The sequence below is a fragment of the Euprymna scolopes genome, chromosome 1, assembly GCF_053919585.1.
Source record: "Euprymna scolopes isolate OS-2025 chromosome 1, ASM5391958v1, whole genome shotgun sequence".
Classification (NCBI taxonomy): domain Eukaryota; kingdom Metazoa; phylum Mollusca; class Cephalopoda; order Sepiida; family Sepiolidae; genus Euprymna; species Euprymna scolopes.
In genome coordinates, this window is record NC_136482.1 from 130,771,931 (window position 1) to 130,796,059 (window position 24,129).

Consider the following 24,129-nt stretch of genomic DNA (forward strand, 5'->3'; position numbering starts at 1 on the left):
CCCCCCAAATTTTCATTCACATCTTTTTTAAGAAAGTTTTTAAATATGACCATAACATTATAAACTTGTTAGTTCCTATTTAGTTGCCTCTCCACGAGTGCAAAGTTAGGCACAAGGTCGACATTTAATGTTGGTTAAATCCATCTCCCCCTTCTTCATTTAATGTTGGTTAAATCCATCACCCCCTTCTTTTAAACTAAAACAAATTTTATTTTTGTTCCAATCCAGATTGGAACAAAAATAAAATTTGTTTCAGTTTAGAAGGACTTCTTCACTGAGGACAGAATAGAATAAGTGTAGCATCAGAACAGATACTACACTTGGTTCCAGTTAAAAGAAAAAAAACAATTGGCTTTCTAGAAATCTGGCTGAGGCCTAATAATCATAATCAAAACATTGATACAAAATAGAGACGAAACAATAAAGATTTTTTTATTTCTCTAAACCTGTGTTGTATTCATTCCTTCATCGCAAACAAAAAAAAAAAAAAAAAAAGAAAGGGGTGGCAGACAAAAAAAAAAAAACAAAGTTGAAAAAAAAACAAAACAAAACAAAAAAAAAACGAACAATTATAGACCCAAAACCAACTTCAGTGCTACCGTCACCAATTCTCCATGGTTTTTGTTACCTCTTAAAGTTGAAACAAAAAGTCTCTTGGCACTGACTATTGCCATTTCTCATCATGGATGAATGTTTTTTCGGAACTTGTCGCTTCACGTAAGTATTTTCTTCCCTGAAAAGTTATTCCTCATATAAAGAAAATTTCTTTAAAATAAAAATAAGCTTATATTCGAAATCACTGAAAATTAATTTTAATACATGAACTGAAGTATTATGTGCCTTGAAACTGGACGACAATGACGACTTTTTTTTTTTTCATAAGATGCACCCCCCCCCTCACCAATGTCACCCATGGAATCATTTATAAAATTCACAATCCTTAATGCAATCCCACAATATTTGGTACAAATAAACTTCAGTCAATGCCTGACTTGTTCCCCAAGTTTCAGGCATGAATATATAAAAAAAATTTTTTCTCTCCATTCAATGATATGCAGGTACACTTTGATAATAGTCTCATCGGTAGACTATGTGATTCTGATTAGACTTCATGTTCACTAAATCTTAATTTTTAGATTTTTATCTATGGTGTTATCTCAAAGATAATCTCAAAATGAGAACAGTAGTCCAAAAAATCTAAATAATACAAACGTACAATTTTATCCAATAGTTTTGGAACCTATAAGTGTTTCTTGTTCTAAGTAGTAGTAGTTGGTGCCATCATATTCAATGTCACGTCCGTTAATAACTAGAAAAAAAATCGCCCAAACTTTTGTTGAACTGAAAAAAGCCACTGCAGGTAGAATAAGAGCAGTGCCAAGAAAGTGGTATGTCAGGATTATTGAAAACTTTGTATGTTGAATCCAAGTGAGATAACTGAAATTTGCTGGACCAGTCGGGCATAAGCTAAAGTTAATTTATAGCAAATATGGTTCGATTTCAAAAAAAGATTGTAAAATTTATTAATCATTCAATGGAATTTATTGTGGCCATTATGTACAATTGCTAAGCATATGCTAAACACTTTGACAAAGGTTTGAAAGAAAAAGACAACATAAACAACAGTCAAATGACAATATATATTAACGATAAGGCATAATCACATTTATATATATGTGTGTGAGTGTGTGTGTGTGTGTGTGTGTGTGTGTGTGTGTGGTATAATCACGTTGATATACCAGTTCTTGTTAAATCACCGAAGTTAAGCAACGTTGAGCCTGGTCAGTACCAGATGGGTGACCATTTTGGAATACCAAGCACTGTATGTAGAATGATGTCGATACTTCTCTGCAAGAACAGTAAAAACCTAACTTTGTTATCTTCCTTAACAGGGATATACATATCACGGGGGACCACTTGTGGATTTGATATGCCCTAAAAACTTCCTCCTTCGGAAAAAGCTGGTTCAACCTTCCTATTGTCACTGTTTTTTTTTTATATATTAAAATGTGTAATAAAAATACCAATTAATATAAAAAAATGTATGCATGGAAATTTTCCTGAAGCAAACAAATAAAACAAATCAAAGAAATAGTGCTAATTTTCTTCTATTTTTTCCCGAATGAGTAACCGCTTATCAAGGCCAAAATCTATTCGAGCATAACGGTTAATAAATGGATGGACTGTCAATTGAATGATGAGGAATATTATGAGAGGATTAGAAATGATGAATGAAATGAACAAAGTTTCATTACTTAAAAGGACGGTCTAAGTTTTTGTTGCTACTAGATTTGAAGATTACAATTTTGTAGCTTGCAGGGAATCAGACCCGTGGTAATGTGCTACACAGATGGAAATTCTTGGAGTGAAATTATGTTCATAGAAATTCTGTTTTGCATTTGCATACAATACATGTAAGATTAAAAAAAAAATCTTTGATTTGTAGTAAAAAGACACGTTCTTGTTGTGAATATATTATCAGGAGGAATTAGAGATTGGGGCCCAGTCGAGTATCTTCTATTGAAATGAAGATAGAGTAGAGTGACACTATCTACGTCTCTTCTGAGAGAAAGAGTCTGTAAAATAAGTCTGATGTCGGATATAGAAATAATTTTCCTATTATTTTATTGTTAATTGAATTTAAATATATTTTTATCAATTTACTGTCAAACAACGTTTCTGAATCTTGGATATGCGGATTGATTCTTCGTATTATTTGTATTCTTTGGACTACTGTTCTATCTTGAGTATTATTCTGTGTAGATTCCCGAGTTCCACATGAAAATTCTCGAGTTTGACAAAATACAATCGAAGAAAGTCGAAGATTACATTGACTGAAATGTGAAAATAACACTCAAGATGAGAACAATGGTGCAGATTATCCAAATAATATGAATAGTCCAATAGTTTTGGAACTTATAAGTGTTTCTTGTTCTAAGCAGTAATAGTTGTCGTCATCGTATTCAGTGTCATGTCTGTTTTACATATCGACATGTGTTTAGTGACTTTTACAAATGAATTTTGAAACTGACTTCTTCTGGCCAGGTCTTTATTTTTCCTTCTTCCTCTCGAATCCGACCTTATCACTTTTCTCCATGCTTTCCTTAACCTTCCGGTGACTATCTCAATTGTTTTGCATCGACTCATCAATGTAGCCATCTCGTGTATACTGTCCGGATTTAATCTTCCTCTGAGGTCATCAGATCTAAGCCTGTCATTTAAGACTCACAATAACATATCCATTTCTTATGTCATTTCTCTCCATGCAACCCATATCCCCAATCTTCACTAGGAAGGTTGCAATACTATACATTATCACACTGTGTGTATTTGTCTAATGAACGCTTACATTGGTCTACAATATTAAAGGTAGAAGTCCTCTGAACTTCAACTACTTCTAACTCTTGCTGAAATAAAGAAATCAAGAAAACAAATGAGAAAGTTTTTAGTAATTTATTTAAAAAACAAGCAGGAAGACCTGGTTATATTCGAGATCATATAAGGGATGAAATGACGTTTAAAAACTATAAAACCAATGTTTATAGCAGTATGAATAAATTATGACCGACCTTTTCATGCTGTCCACTCGAGTAGGGTCCAGCTCGACAATTCTACGATCTCCATAGACTTGGTCTATAACTCGCCCAAGAGTCTCTTGAAGATAATGCAGTCCTACAAGCTGAAAGAAATAATCAGTTTTTAGAGAGGGGTCCAGTAGATTATATGAATGTTGGCACACACGATGTAATTGGAAAACCAAATTCAAATCTTATAAATAAATAATTTTGCACAAAACCTGAACCATTAAATTCGCTACAGTCACTGGTAAAATAGCAATTAATGTTCATGAAATTGTGTTTAATGAAGTATTAAATTTTGGTGTTAAGTAACGGCATAATCATGTAAACACACTGGTTCCCGTTAGATCAGCAAAGGTAAGCAACATTTAGCCTGCTTAGTACTAGGTGGGTGACTATTTGGAAATACCAAGTGCTGTACCTCAACGGATGACAACACCTTGAAAAACATATTCCTCTAATACACACACACACACACACACACACACACACACACACACACACACACATATATATATATATATATATATATATATATATATATATATAGTCCTGGTCAAAATCATAAGACCACTTAAGAAAGTAAGCGTTTACGCATATTATCGAATTTTTAATCAAACAAATGATTGAAACCATTGCCAAAAGGGAAAATATGATGGAAAAAAAATGAAATCTGCTTCATTCGAAACCTTAACTCTGATCTGATAATTATTTTTTAAAAAACGAACATTTTCACCTGGTCAAAATGATCAGACCACTTTAATAAAATCGGCTAGTTATGAAAAAATGAATACGAAAAGCTTTCTATGTTACTAAAAGCAACTTGTTAGTGGATAAAAACATCTTACTAAATTATATATGGCAAAAGGGAAACCATTATCAGAGTTTGAGAGAGGAAGGATCTTTGAGCTTAATAGGGGTGGATTCTTCCATAGATCCATTGCAAACGAAGTGAATCGTAGCATCAAAAATTTTTTTAAGAAATCCAGATCAATATGGGCACAAAAAGAGTCCAGGTCGACCAAAAAATATATTGTATAGATTTAAAAAAATTATCATTTACATCCTTGACCGAAATAGTAATTCGTTCTTACTAAAATAATAACCGGGACATCTTCTTTGGTAACTTTTTACTTGAACTAAAATAAATACAAAAATTAGTGCAGCATGCTCCATCCTACATATGTATATTTTACATCGATTTAAATTTAATGTCTTGTGTTATTATTTTATTTACTGTTTGAGTCTTGTGTTTTTTTTTATTTCAGTTCATTTACAGTGAATTATAATCAAGTACACATGGAATAAATAACAAAATTAACAATTTTATTAAATTTTATTAAGAAATATAATGACGATTATATACAATTCACAAACTACTAAAGTATACCTGACATTATAATGGGCGGGAAGTTGATACAACTAACAACCGAATTTTATATATATATATATATATAACTACTTAATTTACTCACATAAAATTAATATACGAAAGTATAAATTTATGCGTAAACTTTAAGTATTTACTTCAAAAGTGTTCAATACGTAGGCAGAGCTAGTTAGTAAGTTATAAAATGTATATGGCGATTAAGCTACACTGAATATTCCGCGTAGCTTAATCGCCATATACATTTTATTTTTTTTTTTTATATATATATAATACAAACCAAACATTTTTTTGGTATTATTATACAAACACCGTGACAGCGTTAGGGTTAGGGTTAGGGTTAGGGTTTAGGGTTAGGGTTAGGGTTAGGGTTGGGGTTAGGGTTAGGGTTAGGGTTGGGGGTTAGGGTTGGGGTTAGGGTTAGGGTTAGGGGTTAGGGTTAGGGTTAGGGTTAGGGTTAATTCGCTGTCACGGTGTTTGTATAGTTTTACCATTTTTTTAAGTAAGTAACAAAACGAACGTATTTAAATAAAATATATTTAAATAAATGGGTGTTTTTCTGTTTCGGATTTTTGCGACCAAGATTTATTTTCAGGTACCGTGTTTTTTTTGTTTTTTTTCAGTGTGCGTTTTTAGGACAATTCAATATTTATTTAATTATTTTTTAAAACATTATCTTCAGCGACAATTAATATATGTTTAAAATAATATTTTTAAATATTCGCGAGCAAGATTTTTTTTAAAATAAAAAATATTTAAATAAATGGGTGTCTTTCTGAGTGCGTTTTTTTTAAAATAAAAATAAAAATTATAAAAAGATTTCTATCTTGTGATACTACATTTCATCTTTATAAAAATAAAAGTTATCAAAAGATATGTAATAAAATAATTTTTTTTAAATATCCATTGTTTATACTTGGGATTTTATTATGCATAAAAATTGCCTCGGCCTAGAAGGATTTCTCCTTTACTGACCACCGGCATACATCGCACTTTAAATAAATATTGAATTGTATTAAAAACCTACACAGAAAAAAAAATGGTCAAAACCATATAGAATGAACGTTTTTTTTAATAAGTTTTATTCAAACAGTCTTTATTTGAACTTAATGGACTGTTTTTTTTTTGGGGGGGGGGGTTGTATTTATTAAGTGTTTATTCTTTTTATCAAACAAAAATAGAACTTTTATAATGAAATATATATTATGGACTGTTTTTCAAACATCGAAATTTTAAAATTAAAGTTTTATTTAAAAAAAAAGACGAGGTGTTTTTCTTTTCGAGATATTTTTTTCACAATTTATCACTTTGAAATTTTATTCAACAATGAAATTATAAAAAAAACAAACTTTTCGTTAAATATATTAAAAAAAATATTATAAAATATCTATAAAGTCTATTTTTTATGTCTGTAAAAGTTTGTTGAAAGTTCAAATAAAGTTTATAATTGAAAAAAAAAAAACTCACCTCGCCTTTTTTTTTATTTTTTAAATAAAACAAACTTTAATTTTAAAATTTCGATGTTTGAAAATCAGTCCATAATATATATGTCTTTATAAAAGTTCTATTTTTGTTTGATAAGAAGAATAAAACAGTTATTAAAAAGTTCTGTAAATATATTAAAAACGTACTTAGAATGACACCCATTTATTTAAATATCTTTTATTTAAATACGTTCGTTTGTTACTTACTTAAAAAAAATGTTTTGTAAATATATATTTTTTCTTTTAAATCTTCAAAAGTTTTGTAAATATATTTAAAAAAAAAATTGCTGGCGAATATACGAACATGTTTGCTATTTGACATGTTTACAAACAACCGACGCCATGTGCTTGTGCAAATGTGAAGATCGAATCACCGGTGTTAGTTGAAATGTGCACCAGTCGCCGCCAGGCGGCGTCATCTGCTACAGAGTATCTATTCTTTACTTGATCCTATATTTTGTTATGGAATGGGAGACATACTTCCACCAGGCAACGCCGATACACGGGTCCTGCTATTAATTTATACATGGAAACTTGTTCCTTGAATTAACTAAGGTTTGGCATTAAATTAAGAGCTCTAGTTGTATACTACTAAACTATAACTTTAAACTTTGTGTTAATGATATGTAATTAATATATATATATATATATATATATATATATATATATATATATATATATATATATATATATATATATATATATATATATATGTGTTGGTTGTATGCCAATGACCAAAGGAAAAAAATCAGTCTACAATCATAAGTCTTATTTTTTATTTTGATAGATTTCTATATTTCCTTCTTTACAGTTTACATGTTTAACCTATAAAGAAAAAATACTGTCTTTAATTTATTTGCTCGTTCTTCAGAGACGATCAAATATCAATAGTAGTAGTAGTAGTAGTAGTAGTAGTAATAATAATAATAATAATAATAATAATAATAATAATAATAATAATAATAATAATAATTAATAGATCCAATATTCCAAAACGAGATAAAAAGGGAGAAATGTGCTTAAGAAAATGAGGAGAATCGCAAGTGGGATATGAAAAACGCAGATCTAAAATCGTATACATCTATATACAAATATAATCTGACTTCTGCTCAATAAATAATGATTGACAAAGTTTCCTAACTGAAATGAAATATCGAATCCATAGATTATGTGTTATTTTTCCTGTTCTATTTAGTTTACTGTTTGCTTACAATGCTAAGTATAGCATGAATGACTTGATTTCTTCATTAATGAACTATATTAAGTATACAAGATTTAGTAAAATGCTGCTTTATTTATTTGCTTTTTACTACAACAAATCTATTTGCAGTTATTTCTATAATTAATATAAAAGTGAATAAAAAAGGCACAAAATACTATTGTAGTTATTGAATTTAGTCATAAATACTCAACTGTCTGATCAATTGTTTATTTATCTCCTCTCCAGAATGTTAGACATAAGATTGGGGTGTGGTTTCAAAAATTCAATGTACTGGAATGAGTGCACTCTGCCCTAGGAAATGCCTAAGCAACTCCATTGGCATTCCCTGGTAGGCGCACCTCATGTGATTAGCAATATACTAGCCTCTTCTTAAAGGACTAGGAAGGCCGACCTTCTACAACTGAACCGAGCTATATTTCAGTCCAACAGCAACAAACGCACTGTTGGACGGATTGTCAAAGTTGTATCCCTGACCTACTCAAGCTGCCTGAACACTTAGGCTACAAACAAACTAAAAAGAACACTAAAAAGCCAGCTTGTAAAAAGACTGGAATGATCCATTATACTTAGATGGACAAGTCTATTCTTTGAGTTCTGATTGGCTCCTAAATCATGGGTTGAGAAACCTTTAACAAAACTTCAAATTTGCATATCAACTTTTCAATCATTTTATGCCATTTTTATTCTACAGTATTCGTTCTTGTCTTGTGTATAAGTTAATATTTCTCTCTCCATCGAACAGGGTATCGATAATCAATGACTGACTAGGATAAATTCCAAACGTTCATATCGGATCTCCACTATGCTCCATGTTTAAAAAGTCTACATCTGCTACAGAATCTGGCTTAACTAACCTTTTAACCGTCTGCATAGACAACTACATGCCCTCCAAAAAACTCCAAGAGAAACTGAACAGCCAGCTATTGGACACCCCTGAATGTGCTACGGCCACGGCACATAGAAACGACTACTTCAACTGTTTTAAACATAATAGATGTTTTGAAACTTAAGTCGCCTATAGAATTGCCAGCAAGCACTGCAAAAAGATTATAGAAAATGCAGAAAAGTCATATCCTCAGTCCATCAAGTAAAAGAACAAAGGGTTGGTTCCTATGAGTTTTGGTAAATAACAAACAAGGTCTTAAATAGATCCATGCCATCCACCTCAACCATCATCCGAGTGGGCCTGAGGTGATTTCATCAGACTCTGACAAAGCAAAACTCTTTACTATAAACTTTGTATCAAATTTAATGATTAGAGCCACTTTCCTCCAGAATTTCATCCTAAGACTGAAAATAATCTGAACCACATCCACATATCTGTCTGTGATATTGCTACACATATCAAGAACCCTGACGCCAACAAGGCAACTGATCCTGACAATATTCCAGTCATAATACTCAAAAAGTTGCAGCTGGAACCAGCGCTCACCTTACAAAACTGTTCAATGGATGCCTAAAGGGTAAATACTTCCTAGCACCTTGAAAAACTTCATTAGTCTGTCGAGTATTTAAAAATACTGGAGATCAGTCTTCAGCAACTCAAAACATACCAATCAGTCTTCTGTGTTTCACGAGTAGTTTGAATCTGTGGTAAACAGAGAAATTATCAAACCCCTCAGGAAAAACCACCTACTCAATGACAAGCAATATGGTTTCCATCCATCAAGGTCTACAATTGATGCAACTGATGTATTCACTGTAATCTCGCATAGGATCAGTGAAACTATTGATGGAGGTTTTCTCTCTAGAGCAACGATTCTTGACATATCAACGGCATTTGATAGGGTTTGCATAAAGGTCTACTTCACAAGATTTCCAGCTATGAAACATCTGGAAATGTCTTCACCAGCATCGGATCTTTTCACTCTAATAGGTTTATACAAGTAGTCGTTGATGGGCAGGTCTGAAGCTCATAGTATCAATGCTGGCATGCTTCAAGGATCCATCCTGGGCCCAACTTTCTTCGTTATCTTCATCAATGATCTCTCAAATCACATTCTAAGTTCATTCATTAGCATATATATATATATATATATATATATATATATATATATATATATATATATATATATGCTGCATATATATATATATATATATGCTGCATATATGCTACCATCTACAGCTACACTTCAAAGGCTAGTAATGATCAAGGTCTCTCAAACTCTCCTTTCACCACCAACGCTCTGATCCCCACTTAACCCCAATTGATATGAATGCTCTTGTCTCAAAGAAGGTCCCTGCTTTGACAAGCTTCTGGGTCTGACCTTCACTCCCGATTTTAAATAGAAGATTTACATCAAGTCTGTTGCCAAGGTCACTGGAAAAATGGTTGCATCATGTGACTATTCCAGAAGGTATCTCACTCCTGATACAATCCTTTATCTGTACAAGAGCCAAATACATCCTAAAATGGAGTACTGTTACCACATCTGAGGTTGTGCCGCTCAGAGCACCCTATCTTGCTTTGATAGAGTTCAAAACCAGCTTCAAAACCTAGTAGAGGCTGTGCCTTTCTCGTCCCTTCAATCTCTTTTCCACAGAAGAAACATTGTGAGCCTGGCTTTGCTCCATCGCTATTTTCATTGCAAGTACTAATCTGAGCTTCACACTACAGTTCTACCTGCATAATTTTCACAAAAAGCACTCGTCTAGCTACAACCACTATTAACAATTTCCCCCACTCTCTATGTCTAATTCTAAACACAAATTCCATGAATAAAACTTATTTCCTAGAACTATCAACCTGTGGAACTCTATCCTGCTGGCCTGCTTCCCAGCTGACTACAAGTCCAATATAAACAAGTTCTTGTCGAGTTGCCCCCTTAAATAATTAAATTCTACCCAACTTCCACCACTAACGATACCTATGCTGCTATCTTGGTGACCACTGTGCACCCGTATTCTCTAGTGGCTTTTAGGCCTTGATAAGTGGCAACTCCCTTGTAAAAACAAAAAAAATTGTCTTCACCTCTCTGCAGTTGCCTCTAGCCTACACCTCTTTAATATCCTCAAATCATTGGCATTTTATAGTCGTGTGACTAAACAGGTGGACGTTGCTCTCTTTGTAATCTTCACATTGCATCTGTCAACTTCACAGTGCCATTCCCATAGATAGTTACTCCTTCAAGCAAAATGATAACATCTATGCCTTCGACGTGTATTAGAGCCAACAGGAATGAAGTTAAGAGATATGAAACAGAGGTGACTGTGTAAAAAGACTACAAGTCATTTTGGCTCTTCAATAGTATCTGATGAGACGGAGAGGAAAGTGTTTTTGTGGACAGCAACATGTTAAAACTATTTAACGATGAAGGTAACTTAAGGGAATGGCTGGTAAAGTTGAAGTTGGTCACAAAACTACAATGAATATTGACATTGCACGTTATCTACCGAATGTTCCAAAACACTTTGACTCTATACATCCAATTGAGGATAAACTGGTCGTGACTTATGTTGCCACATCTAGACTGGTGCTCTCCCTCTTAGACAAGTAAAAAATAATAGGTCCTGCACTGTCTACCAAGTTCCAGCATCTGTCCCATCACAGCAACATGTCATTCCTGTGCTTGTTTTATAAGTACTTGATGAACTTATTGTACTTGTAGCTCCTCAATGAAAATATTCTGGAGAAAACAAACTAACAACAAAATCCCACCCCTTCACTTTCTACTCTAATAGTTTCTTTCCTCCTCAGGCTGCTTGCTTTTGAATTCCCTCCCTACACCCTGTTTCCTCGACTGTACTAACTTGCAGAAATTTTTAATGGAATGTAAAAAACTATCTTGCTAGATGATTAATTTAAAAGGTAGCGTCTCCATCCTCATGTTAGAAATGGCTTTCTAAATAGAAAGCCATGGGGAGAGGAGGGATTTCATGTTGACATAACGTGTTGAAAATGATATTTGGTATAAAAATTTATTCTTAATTTAATGAAGTTAATGCTTTCATTGGTATTTGTCATCTTCTGACAGCTGATTGGATAATCACTTCAACATCTTCTGGCTGCTTACGTAACTTACCGATGCAAAGTTGCCAGAGATTGGATCGTAAACTTGATAAGTGCCAAATTGACATGGCAGAACTAAATATCGCTTTTTTGTGGGAAGAAAGTTATTGATGACAAATGAGCGATAAAGAGACTAACTTTATTTTATATATTAGAAAATATAAACAAACATCATTGAATAAACCTGAAAAGAAACATGGGTAGAAAATGTAGTTTTACTTACTTTCATAAACTGATCCATGGATTTGGTAGCCAAAGAATTCCCTCTAAATAAAGTGTTGGGATCAGCTGTAAAATGCAAACAAAAATGGATGACGTCATGTAAAATGTTTTGATAGGGAGCGATTCGGTTCTCACTTACTGAATGCTGATTGGATAATCACTTCAACATCAATGCTGAAAAAAAAGAGGTATAGAATACACACACAAGACTGAGATAAGGATAATATTTGTATTGATTTAAATAGAGAGAAAAAAATGATTGTGTTTTTGGCTTTTGAAGTCCAACTATAATTACATAAAGTTCTTTTACATCCAAGAATAGACAGCTCTTAGAATGTCAAATAGGTGCTTTCATTCAGTAAAAGAGAAGGTTCTTACTTGTTGACAGCTTGGTGTCCCATTCGAAAAAAAGGAAGAAGAGGGGTTTTTCACATTCAGCGTGACAAATAGGGTGCCCACTGATTGGTCACGGAGGAACGCCTTGGCCAATCGAACAGGGACTTTCTTTTAGAATAGGAGGAGTGGAGAAGAAGAGAATTATTTATGGGACAAAGAGAAGTAACTCCTTTTTTTATACATGTTTATTGCTGATGTAGCATTCTTATGTTGTTGCAGAGCGTACCCAAAATAATAAGAACAAATAAAAACAATGTAAATATTAGATATTATGTTTCTTTTTAGTATCGATGTATTGATAATTTGGATTATTTGAACTACTATTCTCACCTTGGTTGTTTACATAGATACACGGCGCAACGGATAAAAATAGATTGTTTTAGAATTTTGCACTGGGCTGACTCTCACAATCATTAGAAGATTCTGGAGTCAGTCTCAATTCTCTTATGCAAGCCATTGCTTTGCCAATAAAAGAAGTTCGTTAGATCATTAGACCTACTCAGAGATATAGCTTAATCATTCTCATACAATCCATCTTAATAGTACATATATTTTACTTTATATTATTGTATATATATATTTTATATGAATTCTCATTCGCTTTTTCTTCCTTTTGTTTTGCTTGTATATCTCCGATTATTTGTCCTTATGTGTTACTTTGATTAGTCTCTTATATCTTTCCTAACCAACGATTAACTCCTGATGAGTTTGTTGGCGAAAGGAACCTGTAGGGTTTGTTTTTATATTATTTTAAAAGCGTTGTACTGTTTTTGTACTACTAAAAAGTTACACCCCCCCACACACATATGACAAATACTGATCCAATGGTCTAGTACAAAAAAAAAAACATGTAATCAATTGAAATTATTATATACTGATATCTAGTATTCCGTGCCATGTGTTATTTTATGTGCTAGCTCAGCCTTACTTTCCAATCTGGCTACGCCCTTGACCTCATGGCATCAGACCTCTTAACTGCAAACAGAAGAAACTTGTATTTTTCAAATCTTTTACAGATTTTGTGAAAAATGAAAAGTCTAAAAAATCTTTTGTTATTTATTTCCACATTTACCATTTATTATATCGGTTTCACCTTCAAGGGTTTTTTTTTTTAATATAATGTTAAGTGTTTTTGATAATGCTGTTCTTAAGAATATCAGCTACAAGAAACAATTTCCCAAGGGAGATAATCTTACTAAAATGAAATCTGCTCTCATTATGCCATCCTAAATATTTTATCTTTGGTGCATACGTTGGGCCAACCAAATTCAGTATAAGGAACACAGATCTGCATTTAAATTAATCTGTATAGAATAGTTTATTTCCAGTATTTTATAATGTATTATTTACTAAATGATGTACTTTCATGAATAAAATTATTTGTCGATGATGGCAAAGTACTTGTGCTAAATATTCGGTGCGATTAGATCGTTAGTATATATTTTAATTAGTTTAAAATAGTAGGAAATCATGGCTCGGTCTAGATAAGCTTGATAACATCGAGGTTAGCTCGACTTGTAATAATTGATAGAAACGGATGTGACGTCGCATAGCTTAAAGAGTCAGAGAAGTCATCAGTTTGGGTGAAAGCACATACATATGAACATGTTATTTTAAAACTTTCCAAGATATGACTAAATAGTGAGTATACATTTCTCTTTGTTTCCCTCCCTCCTCCACTGATCAGTGATTTGGAACAAAGATCAAGCAGAATAAACCTATTCTCTTTTCCAACAAGTTTTGTTCTGATGGAAGTAAAGAACTTAATTGCAAGCGACTTTTTCTCAATCTGGCAAGATTACACAAAGAGCATATAAAGAAGCAAGCAACACAAGGTCAGATTATGAACTTCCATGTATGACACAAGGTTAAAAAGCAACATGTTTCAGACTATTATAAAAGTAAATAAATAAATTAATCAATGCAAAAGAAACAAACTATTTTAAATAGTTTCTCTTGAATTGAAATCTATGTTTAATTTTAGAAGAGTTTCTGATGGCTTGCCATTCTGTACAAGACCTGGAGATGAAGAGTTTTTGGTGGGTAGCTGTTCTGTATGAGTTTCGGATTTTAAAATTTTGCAGGCAAAGAGCAAAAGATCTTTCTCCTGTTCACATGAAAACATTATGTGCCGGAATGCTAAAAGATTCAATAGTTTTATGGAGCGATTCTGGTTTCTGATTGGTTGCTAGTGGGATGTGGCTCTATTTGATTGGTCAATTCCTATCGCCAATGTCTATTAGTAGAACCTTTCAACTTTTGGTGATCATAACCTCTTTTTATATAAAAAATATTGCAACAGTTTCTATTTTAGACATTGGATTAAGAAGCTAGTTATGTATATCATTTTAATAATTTAAGAGGAATTAATTATCCGAAAGGACGGTTCAACAAGTATTTGTTTACATTGAACTTGAAGACGACCATGTTGTAGTTGGTTGGGAAGTAGATCCCTATTATTTTGTTTCACAAACGAGATATTATAGGAAAGAAGCTTTGCTCATAGAAGTTGCACTTGGTTTTTGGTATGGACAAAGAGACAAAAGAAAGCCCTCTGCTGTGGTTGTAGCTAGATGGGTTCTTGCCGTGAATTTTTTGTTTTTTTAGACATTGAATTAAGAAGATAGTTTTTGATATTGTTTTAATTGTGTAAACGTTCTGTGCCATTTTCTCTTTTTAGGGTTGAATTTAGAATTAAAAAGGAAAATATTTTTACGCTAATAAGTAACCTCTTAATAAGGCCTAGGAACCACTCGAGCTTAAAAGTTAAACAGATCGTCAGTTTGACGTTGAGTGTAACCGTGTGAAGATTGGAAACAACCGTGTAAAGAGCAGACGATTTCTTAAGAAGACTTGATTATCCAAAGAACGGCTTAACAAGTATTTGTTTACATTAGACTTAAAGACAACCATGTAATCAGCTGGATGCTCTAGGAAAGAAACTTTGTTCATGGAAGTTGTGCTTAGTTATTGGTATGGTGAGAGAAAGGAGATTCCTGTTGTTGTTGAAGCCAGGCAGGAACAAGGGAGTGGAGTTCAATCGAGCACTTACCATGAACATATCGATACAGTAGAGAGAAGTAAGCAACATCTCTTCTGTGCAAAAGATGATGCAGAGAAGTGAATAAATCATCGACACTAGATTGTGAAGTCATTTTTGTGCCCTGTCAAGTCAAGAAAGGATGCTCTGGGTGAAACCTGCCCAGATATGATATGTACTTCATTTTAGGATGGATCTGACTCTTATACATGTAGGGGATTGCTTTCTGGAGCGACAGAATGATCCAACCATTTTTCTAGTGACTTTAGCAACAGATTTGGTGTAAGTCTTCCGTTTCAGGTTGTCTGTCCAAGGAGTTTATCAAGGAAGGGACTTCCTTAAAGAGAGACTTTCAATTCGGGGAGCAATCAGGATATGAGTGTTAGTTTTGAAAAGCAAAAGTTTGGTTTGGGATTGACAAACGACTTTTTCTCCCCACATACTTACAATCTGAAGAAAGGGAGGCAAGATTATGCCAAAGAGGTAGAACAAACAAATAATAAGAAAAAGCATTTTTTCTTTTCATTTTAAAGAATAAAAAAAAAATCGCCTTACAAGTATTTTTAATTTCTTCCGCTGTGATTGAACTGAGATAATCAGTGATGAGTCCTTGATTAAGATAAAGTCTGACTAGACAATTGGCAAGTTCCGTGAGGTCAAGAGAGCTAACCTCTTCTAATAAATAGAGAGCGCTCAAATCAGGTGGTTCAGAACCCTGTCAAATAAAATAATAAAAATTTTAAATTCATAAAAGAAAATTATCCAGCATGCATTTCAATTTATTCACGTTTTTATAGTAAAATAAAGTATTTTATATTCATGAATTTTTGAGATGAGGATTAGTTATTTGTATTATTTAGATTCTTCAAACTTCTGTTCTCACCTTGAGTGTCATTTTCACAACGTTTCAGTCGATGTAACCGCCAACCTTCTTCATGTGTATCATGTTGAACTTGGGAATTTGGATGGAATTTCGAATGAAACCATTGATTTACTTCACGAGGGTAGCATGTCCTCATTCTGTCAGCCATGATTGGATAGAGATTCTAAGTAATTTGCTATTGTATTTTTCGGTCGCCCACACTGAGAATTGAGCCTTCAAGAGAATATTACTTTTATAATTGATTTTTCCAAGTATTCTAATAACTGCACCATGGGTACTTGTGGACACTCAAGATGACAACAGTAGTCTGAAGAATCCAAATAATACAAATAAGGAATTTTATTCACTCCTAGTTGGGTAAAGAGATCAGTTGAGTTTCTATTATTATATTCTAGCATTCGCAGACACAGACGATCCTTTGAGTCGATTGACTGTTTGTTAGGACCAACTTATGTTTTGATTTGATCTGGCCCAGAGTTCTGATTACAAGTCCATAGAAAAATATTGTAACCTCGAAAAATAAAACTTTGTTACTTGCTTTAAACTGGAGTTGCGATTTTATTTGAAGGGAAAAACTTTTTGTTGCTAACATTGATCGAGACCACACAATTGGCATTAAGGCCAGTGTTGAAATCAAGCTTCAAATTTATATGAACACAACGAGCAGACGATTACAGGCTGTGTAGTGAACACACACATGCTAACAGTAAATGAAAAGTAAATGTTCTTGAAGAAAAATATGGCAATTTGTGTTCACTTATTTGTTTCTCTTAACCTCCTCTTTCACCGTTTCCCACATTTTCCCTGCAGTGCAAATAACCTTATTAAAAGCCAATATAAATTAATGTAGATATTGCGAAAAAGTATATTCGTTTTATATTTAGATAAAAAATGTCAAAATAAAACGTCAGCAGTAAATTGTAAAAATCTGTTACCTGCATATTTTACGCATAAGAAATTGCAATTTTTTTCATTGGAAAGTTTATTTTTATTACAAATATATTTATTATATTGGGAATGTTTATACAGCATAATCACGTTGACACACCGGTTCCCATCAAATCACTGAAGTTAAGCAACGTTGAGCCTGGTCATTACTAAAATGAGTGACCAATTTGGGAATTCCAGGCGCTATATGTATGAGGACATCGACACCTTGCTGCACAAGTTGCAAAAACCTAGCGTCGTCATCTGCCTTAATGGGGATATTCATACTACTGGGGACTGCTTGTGAATTTCATACTCCCATGAAACTTCCTCCTTCGGAGGAAGCTGGTTAAACCCGAATAGGATTAGTGTTGTTACACACACACACACACACACACACACACAGTGGGAATGTTTTCTTTTTACAAATACTCAAAGGAAATATTTTTAAGAAAGCATTACCCTGCCGATGTTAAGAATGGCGTTATTATTTAGAAAGCCATTTTTTTACATGTGGAGAAGAGGACTTTGTTGACTATTCTGTGCTTTGACTCCACAATTTAATAAACAAAGAAAATGGGGTCTTGTCCTAAAATTATAATACTTAACAAGGCCCTTGGAATATGATATAACGGGAATTGACTTTTGCACTTCACCGTTGATTGCTGAACACATTCTTAGCACGAAATGGTAAATCTCGGTTGTTATGCAATTTTACTCGTATTTATTCTGTATGCATATAAGAAAAGATGGCAAATTACAATTGATAATTGAAAAACACATACTCACACAAAACAACCATTTATCAAGAAGCACACTTACCTTAGGGAGAACAGCTTCATTAAATATTTCTACCATTGGGTTATAACTAATTGTGGGTAATACAATTTCCTGTGTCAAGCGCACTTTCATTCGCAAACTCCCACGATTCGGAGCAGGTTTTGGATACATGGGGTCGACTCTGGAATCAAAACAGAGAAACATTTCAACCATTCTGACTTTAGGGAGCCAATAGTAAGCGTTTATGTTGATAAAAAAGTTAAATTTTTATATGCAAATACAACTTTTTGCATTTAATGTGGGGAAAATAGTATAAAATAACAGACATTCCAACAGCCCGGGAGTATTTACTTCGTCCTTATTTTTTGAAATACGTTGGATACACTCCACAGACCATTAATAAATATCTGTTCAGTTCATGGTTCAAATTTAAGATAGAATTTATTTGACCTCTACGTGTTTGTATACTTTGAGAATTATTTTATGTTTAGTGCAATTCATTTTAGATGGCGGGTGATCTGGGGTAGTTGTTTTACTTTTGTAGTACACATAACTCAAGGTTCCAACCTCGACAGTCAGTCCGGCAAAAACTAGGCCATTTCGGTGTTGAACTGATGCAAAATTTTGTGTGTAGGAAGTCAACTCTCTTTCAGGAGGAGCAAGTTTATCGCTTGTTGCTTGAGGCGTCCTCACCTGGGAATGCAGACGGGACTACTCTGGCATATTTTTGCAGAGCTTAGGTGTTTCTCTTGGAGCATTGACTCATTTTCCCACCTTCCGACCTTGTGTCCCATCCTTTTGCTATGGGAAAGAGGTAATATCGGTCACTAGGCATTTATTAGTTGAAGCAGACTCTCTGCAGTTTAAGTTGCTTCGAGAATTTGACAGTGACATACCAGTCTAGGATCCCTTCACTGCAATCCGTCTGGCAGAAACTGAGTCATTTTGGTTGCTTTTTGTTTGGGTAGTTCTAGGATGCCCCCCCCCCCTCAGGCATTAAGTGATGTAACGGTTTCCAAACGGTTTTTGTAGACATTCTAACAATTCTTCAATCTTCTCTTTGCAAAGTTTTTGAAGGTCTACTAGTTTTTTTTTTTTTTTTTTTTTTTTTTACACAGTGATTACCACTTATCAAGGCCCGGAAGCCACTCAGGGATAAGGGTTATTGCAAGTATATTAAGTTAGTGAGGAGATTTGCTGAAGTGTTTACTTAAGGGGGCGGTTCATTAGGAATTTGTTAACATTGGACTTGAAGACATTCAAGTTGTAGACCGGAGGGAAGCAGGCAGACGGAACAGAGTTCCACAGGCGTGTAGTTCTAAGAAAGAAGCTTTGTTCATGGAATCCGCATTTTGATTTAGGCACAGATATAGAGTGGGGGAAATTTTTCACAGTGGATTCAGCTAGACGGGTGTTTTTTGTGAAAGATTGGCGAGGGGGGACCAGAGATTGGAGTTCAGACGAGCATCTGCCATGGAAATAACGATAAAACAAGGACAGGCTCGCAGCGTCTCTTCTGTGGGAGAGAGGTTGCAGGGTAGAGAAAAGGGCATCCCCCACTAAGCCACGAAGTCTATTTTGTACTCTTTCAAGGCAGGATAGGCTGTTTTTAGCAGCTCCTGCCCAGATATGGCAACAGTATTCCATCCTTGAACGTACTTGGCTTTTATATAGATAGAGAATTGCATCAGTAGTGAGATATCTTCTGGAGCGGTAGAAGGATCCCACCATCTTTCCAGCGACCTTGGCCACAGACTTGATGTACGTGTTCCATTTCAGATCAGGAGTAAAGGTCAAACCCAGAAGCTTGTCAAAACATGGAGCATCACCCAGACGAGAGCCATCCATCACAATTGATGCCAGCTGGGGATCAGAGCGTTGATGATGTAAGGATAGGAGTTTGGTTTTGGATGCATTAAAGGTAACCAGCCACATCTTCCCCCACTGAACCACGCGCTCGAGATCAGAGGAGAGAGAATCAGAGAGAACTTTGTCATTTACAGCCTTTGATGTGTTGCCGTAGATGGTTGTATCATCAGCATAGATGTCAACGAATGATTTAAGTATGTGTTTAGGGAGGTCATTGATGTAGATCAGGAAGAGAGTTGGGCCCAGGATTGACCCCTGAGGGACTCCAGCGTTTATATTGCAGGCCTCCGATTTTTGTCCATCTACCACTACTCTTATGAGCCTATCGGAGAGAAATGATTTAATGATTGAGAAAACATTTCCAGTTATACCGTAGCTGGAAATCTTGTGAAGTAGACCCTTATGCCATACCTTGTCGAAGGCCTTTGATATGTCAAGAGCAATTGCCCTAGAAAGGAAGCCTTTGTCAAGAGATTCACGAATCCTGTGGGATATAACCGTCAGCACATCTGCGGTAGATCTTGCAGAGCGGAAACCATATTGAGAAAACATTTCCCGTTATACCGTAGCTGGAAATCTACAGTTTTTGGTTTTGCATCTAACGCTTTATCGGTTTTATATAACACGATAAAAGACACTTTTAGACCTATGATCAATATCAAAAATTTCTGAGATTGACCTTCTTCTTGATAGTTAGCGATAATGCCTTTTTTTTTTTGCAAAAGAGAGCATTTTGCCTGTAGAGTTTGTCATAGTGCTTAAAAATAAAGTCATAATAATAATTTTCCGTGAACACCAATTTCTAATTTTTTGATTATAGGCATTATTTTTTGTTTTCTTTTTTCCTGTAAATTGACAAATCTGATCTTACAATAATAGTGCCATAAACACTAGTGCAAAAACGTTAAGTATTTTTTTAAAACTAATCCTAAATGTTTTTTTATGTTACCTTGTTTTTAAACTTGTTTTTTCGTGTTTTATTTATGTATTTTGTCTGTATTCTCCTGTCTTATCCGTCAACCCCCCCCCATAATGAAGTTTTATTTATTGTTGAAAAGCTCCATCTATTTTTTTTACCAATTTTATAAATTAAAAGTTTTTGCAAATCAGCATCGTTCTTTAACTTTTGTCCACTAACTTATTTCCTTTGTTTCATTCAATCTTTATTAAAAAAATATTCTGTAAAATTTTGTAACATTGCATAATACTAATGAATTAACACCCTAATCCTTTGTTGGTAAAAAATTTAATTGCTAATCATGCATTATTGTTTAAGTTATACACATATTTATGTCTTTGTTTCCGTTCCTTATGATCACTACTGCACATTTTTATTCTAACATATTCTATAAAAAAACTGAAAAAGATTTCAAAGTAAAGACTTTTTTCTATAAACTACTTTAAAATAGATTCTTGTCATACCATATTTTATTTTTTATAAAAAATTAATCTATTAAAAATATATTAATAAAATATTATAACATATTTTGCTAAAAATAAAGTCATTCTGAAAAGACAAATTCCTTTATTTTCTTACCCCCTCCCTAAAAAAAACCCCTTACATTTTCAATTATAAGAAAAATAGAAAACATTAATCCGACAGGACCTTATTTTGATTGTCACTGGCGATCTGTTTGCTCTCTCACTCTTCCCTGTGTGCATATATATATATATATATATATATATATATATATATATATATATATGTATATATATATATATATATATATATATATATTAATTTTATTTATACAAACATTAATGGCTACATATGTGCATACATGTTTCTGTAATCACCCACGTTGGGGGATTACGTCTTCAGGCCAAGAATTACCGTCGAAAGTGATATTTCCACCAAATACATTTTCCTATTTCGTTTATCAAGTTAGCATGCAACTTGGGTGGGAGTCATAAAATACGACGGTAATTCTTGGCCTGAAGACGTAATCCCCCAACGTGGGTGATTACAGAAACATGTATGCACATATGTAGCCATTAATGTTTGTATAAATAAAATTAATATACCTGCTCTGTTCACTCATTGAGCACTATTTTGGTAGACACATGTTGTTTCATTGGATGTACTTCTAGGAAACTAAACTCTACTGGCTATATATATATATATATATATATATATATATATATATATATATATATATATATATAACTACTTTAATAATAGAATGTATGTTCCAAATCTAATAAAAATTCTTATCTAAGAGGCTAATGGTGTCCCACCTAATATTGTGAAACTTTCGAGGGACGATTATTTCTGCTAGTAGCTATTAATATTTAATTAAAATAAAAGATTTGAAAACTTGGCTTTTCTTCGAATCTAAAGAAGAATGTCTATTGGCACCAACACTTATCGAGGTTTTTCCTGCCGAGTGACTGTGACTTTGTTATTCATGGTTCACTCGTTTCCAATCTGCACTGTCGACTAATTTCTGCCATTGCCTTTCAATCCAGCTGCTTAATGACTCTGATTAACTGGGATTTAACGAAGAACATGTTGGATAAACAAAGTTTACAGATCAATTAGTCCGGGATTTTATGGGCTAAACGATTAATGGAGATCTGACTTAATGGCAGTCAAAGCACTTTAAATGGCAGAAAATGTTTCCTTTGAGATAAACCAGGAACTTGTTCTACCATTCTTTGCAAAGTTTATGTAAACTGAGCGCATAAAGCTTTAATAAAACTAATCTTTTTATGATTTGTAAATTTTTTTTTCTAACATACAAGTGTACCCTATTGTATACAATTATTGTATCCTTCTATGTTATTAACATCCAGATAATGCCATATTAGACTTTACATAGGTTTTCTGAGAAAAAAAGAAACATATTTTCCTATAGATTACAGGGTGGAACGATAAAATTGTCGCCCAGAAAAGACGACATGATTCTATTTCTGTTTGATGAAAACTAGTTTTCTGTTTTTGTTACAGAACATCTACTAGTTAGCTAGTTGTGTACAAATCCTAAGAGCCATAGGAGTCTTCTATCATGTCTGAAAGTGACACAATGTTCAACGAGCGAGATCGGAGATGTGCCACTGTACAACTCATGCTCTCAACAGAACCATTGCCAACATCCTCAAAATGCAAATATGGACAGCTCAATGAAGTTTCCTGCCACAGCTATGGTGTGGTTTCAAGTGAAGGATACATCATGCCACCTCACATCTTCGAAGTCGGCTTGAACGTCAACACCAAAGTGTACCTGGATGTAGTGATCCCCTGCTGAAATCAGAGGGCAGCTGGAAGACTCTGGGTGTGGCAGTAGGATGGTGTCGGCCCACAAGTCCTAAGAGACCCAGGCTTGGCTTCAGAAGGAGTGCTATGACTTTGTTTTCTTCTCTAACTGCCGTCCCTCTCCTCCCTCGACCCGAACCCACTGGATTACTTTGTTTGATCATACGTCGAGAACATCACCAACATAACCTCTCACAACACTAAAGCCAGCCTGATCAATATCATCCGCTGAGTATTCACCGAGCTCCAAGCTGCGCGTGTGGAAAAAGGGATGCTCCCGGTTCCGGACCCATATCAAGGCGGTGATTGAGGCTGAAAGCGGCTACATTGAATAGATGTCAGCCCTACTACATAATCAAGTTACCTGAATATATTTTTTTCGGTAAAAGTTTTAAAATAAAGCTGTTGTGTTGTTTTCTTTAGGATGACAAATTTATCGTTCTACCCTGTAATAAATAGGAGATAGAGCAAATTTATAATGAAGAGATTGAAAATTATAAGTAAGCATTTTGTAAAGAAATGTAATTTTTTTTAATTTAAAAAGCACGTATCTACCTACATATCTAGTAATATTGGGACGATTAATCAGAATCAGAAATCAGAAGAATCAGGGCATTTTGAAGTATCAGAAAAATTGGTTTATTTTTTTTCTGATTCAAATAAGATTTTTAATTGTTATTTAATTTTTTTTTAAATTTTAATATTTCATTGTTGGTACTCATGATATAATGTAAACATTTGTTTGGTACTCATGATATATAATGTTAACATTTGTTTGGTACTCATGATATATAATGTTAACATTTGTTTGGTACTCATGATATATAATGTTAACATTTGTTTGGTACTCATGATATAATGTTAACATTTGTTTGGTACTCATGATATATAATGTTAACATTTGTTTGGTACTCATGATATATAATGTTAACATTTGTTTGGTACTCATGATATATAATGTTAACATTTGTTTGGTACTCATGATATATAATGTAAACATTTGTTTGGTACTCATGATATAATGTTAACATTTGTTTGGTACTCATGATATATAATGTTAATATTTGTTTGGTACT

General features: G+C 33.7%; 1 protein-coding gene across 1 annotated transcript in view; it reads right to left on the reverse strand.

The window, feature by feature from the left end:
• The window catches only part of LOC145281510 (rasGAP-activating-like protein 1), a 668,245-nt gene that overhangs the window by 48,720 nt on the left and 595,396 nt on the right, over window positions 1-24,129 (reverse strand). The window contains exons 9-12 of the mRNA XM_080132211.1: window positions 17,971-18,109; window positions 15,894-16,053; window positions 11,904-11,968; window positions 3,570-3,679 (exon numbers count right to left, since the gene is read on the reverse strand). Coding sequence (XP_079988337.1) covers window positions 3,570-3,679; window positions 11,904-11,968; window positions 15,894-16,053; window positions 17,971-18,109 — 474 coding nt within the window. The remainder of the gene's footprint in view (window positions 1-3,569; window positions 3,680-11,903; window positions 11,969-15,893; window positions 16,054-17,970; window positions 18,110-24,129) is intronic.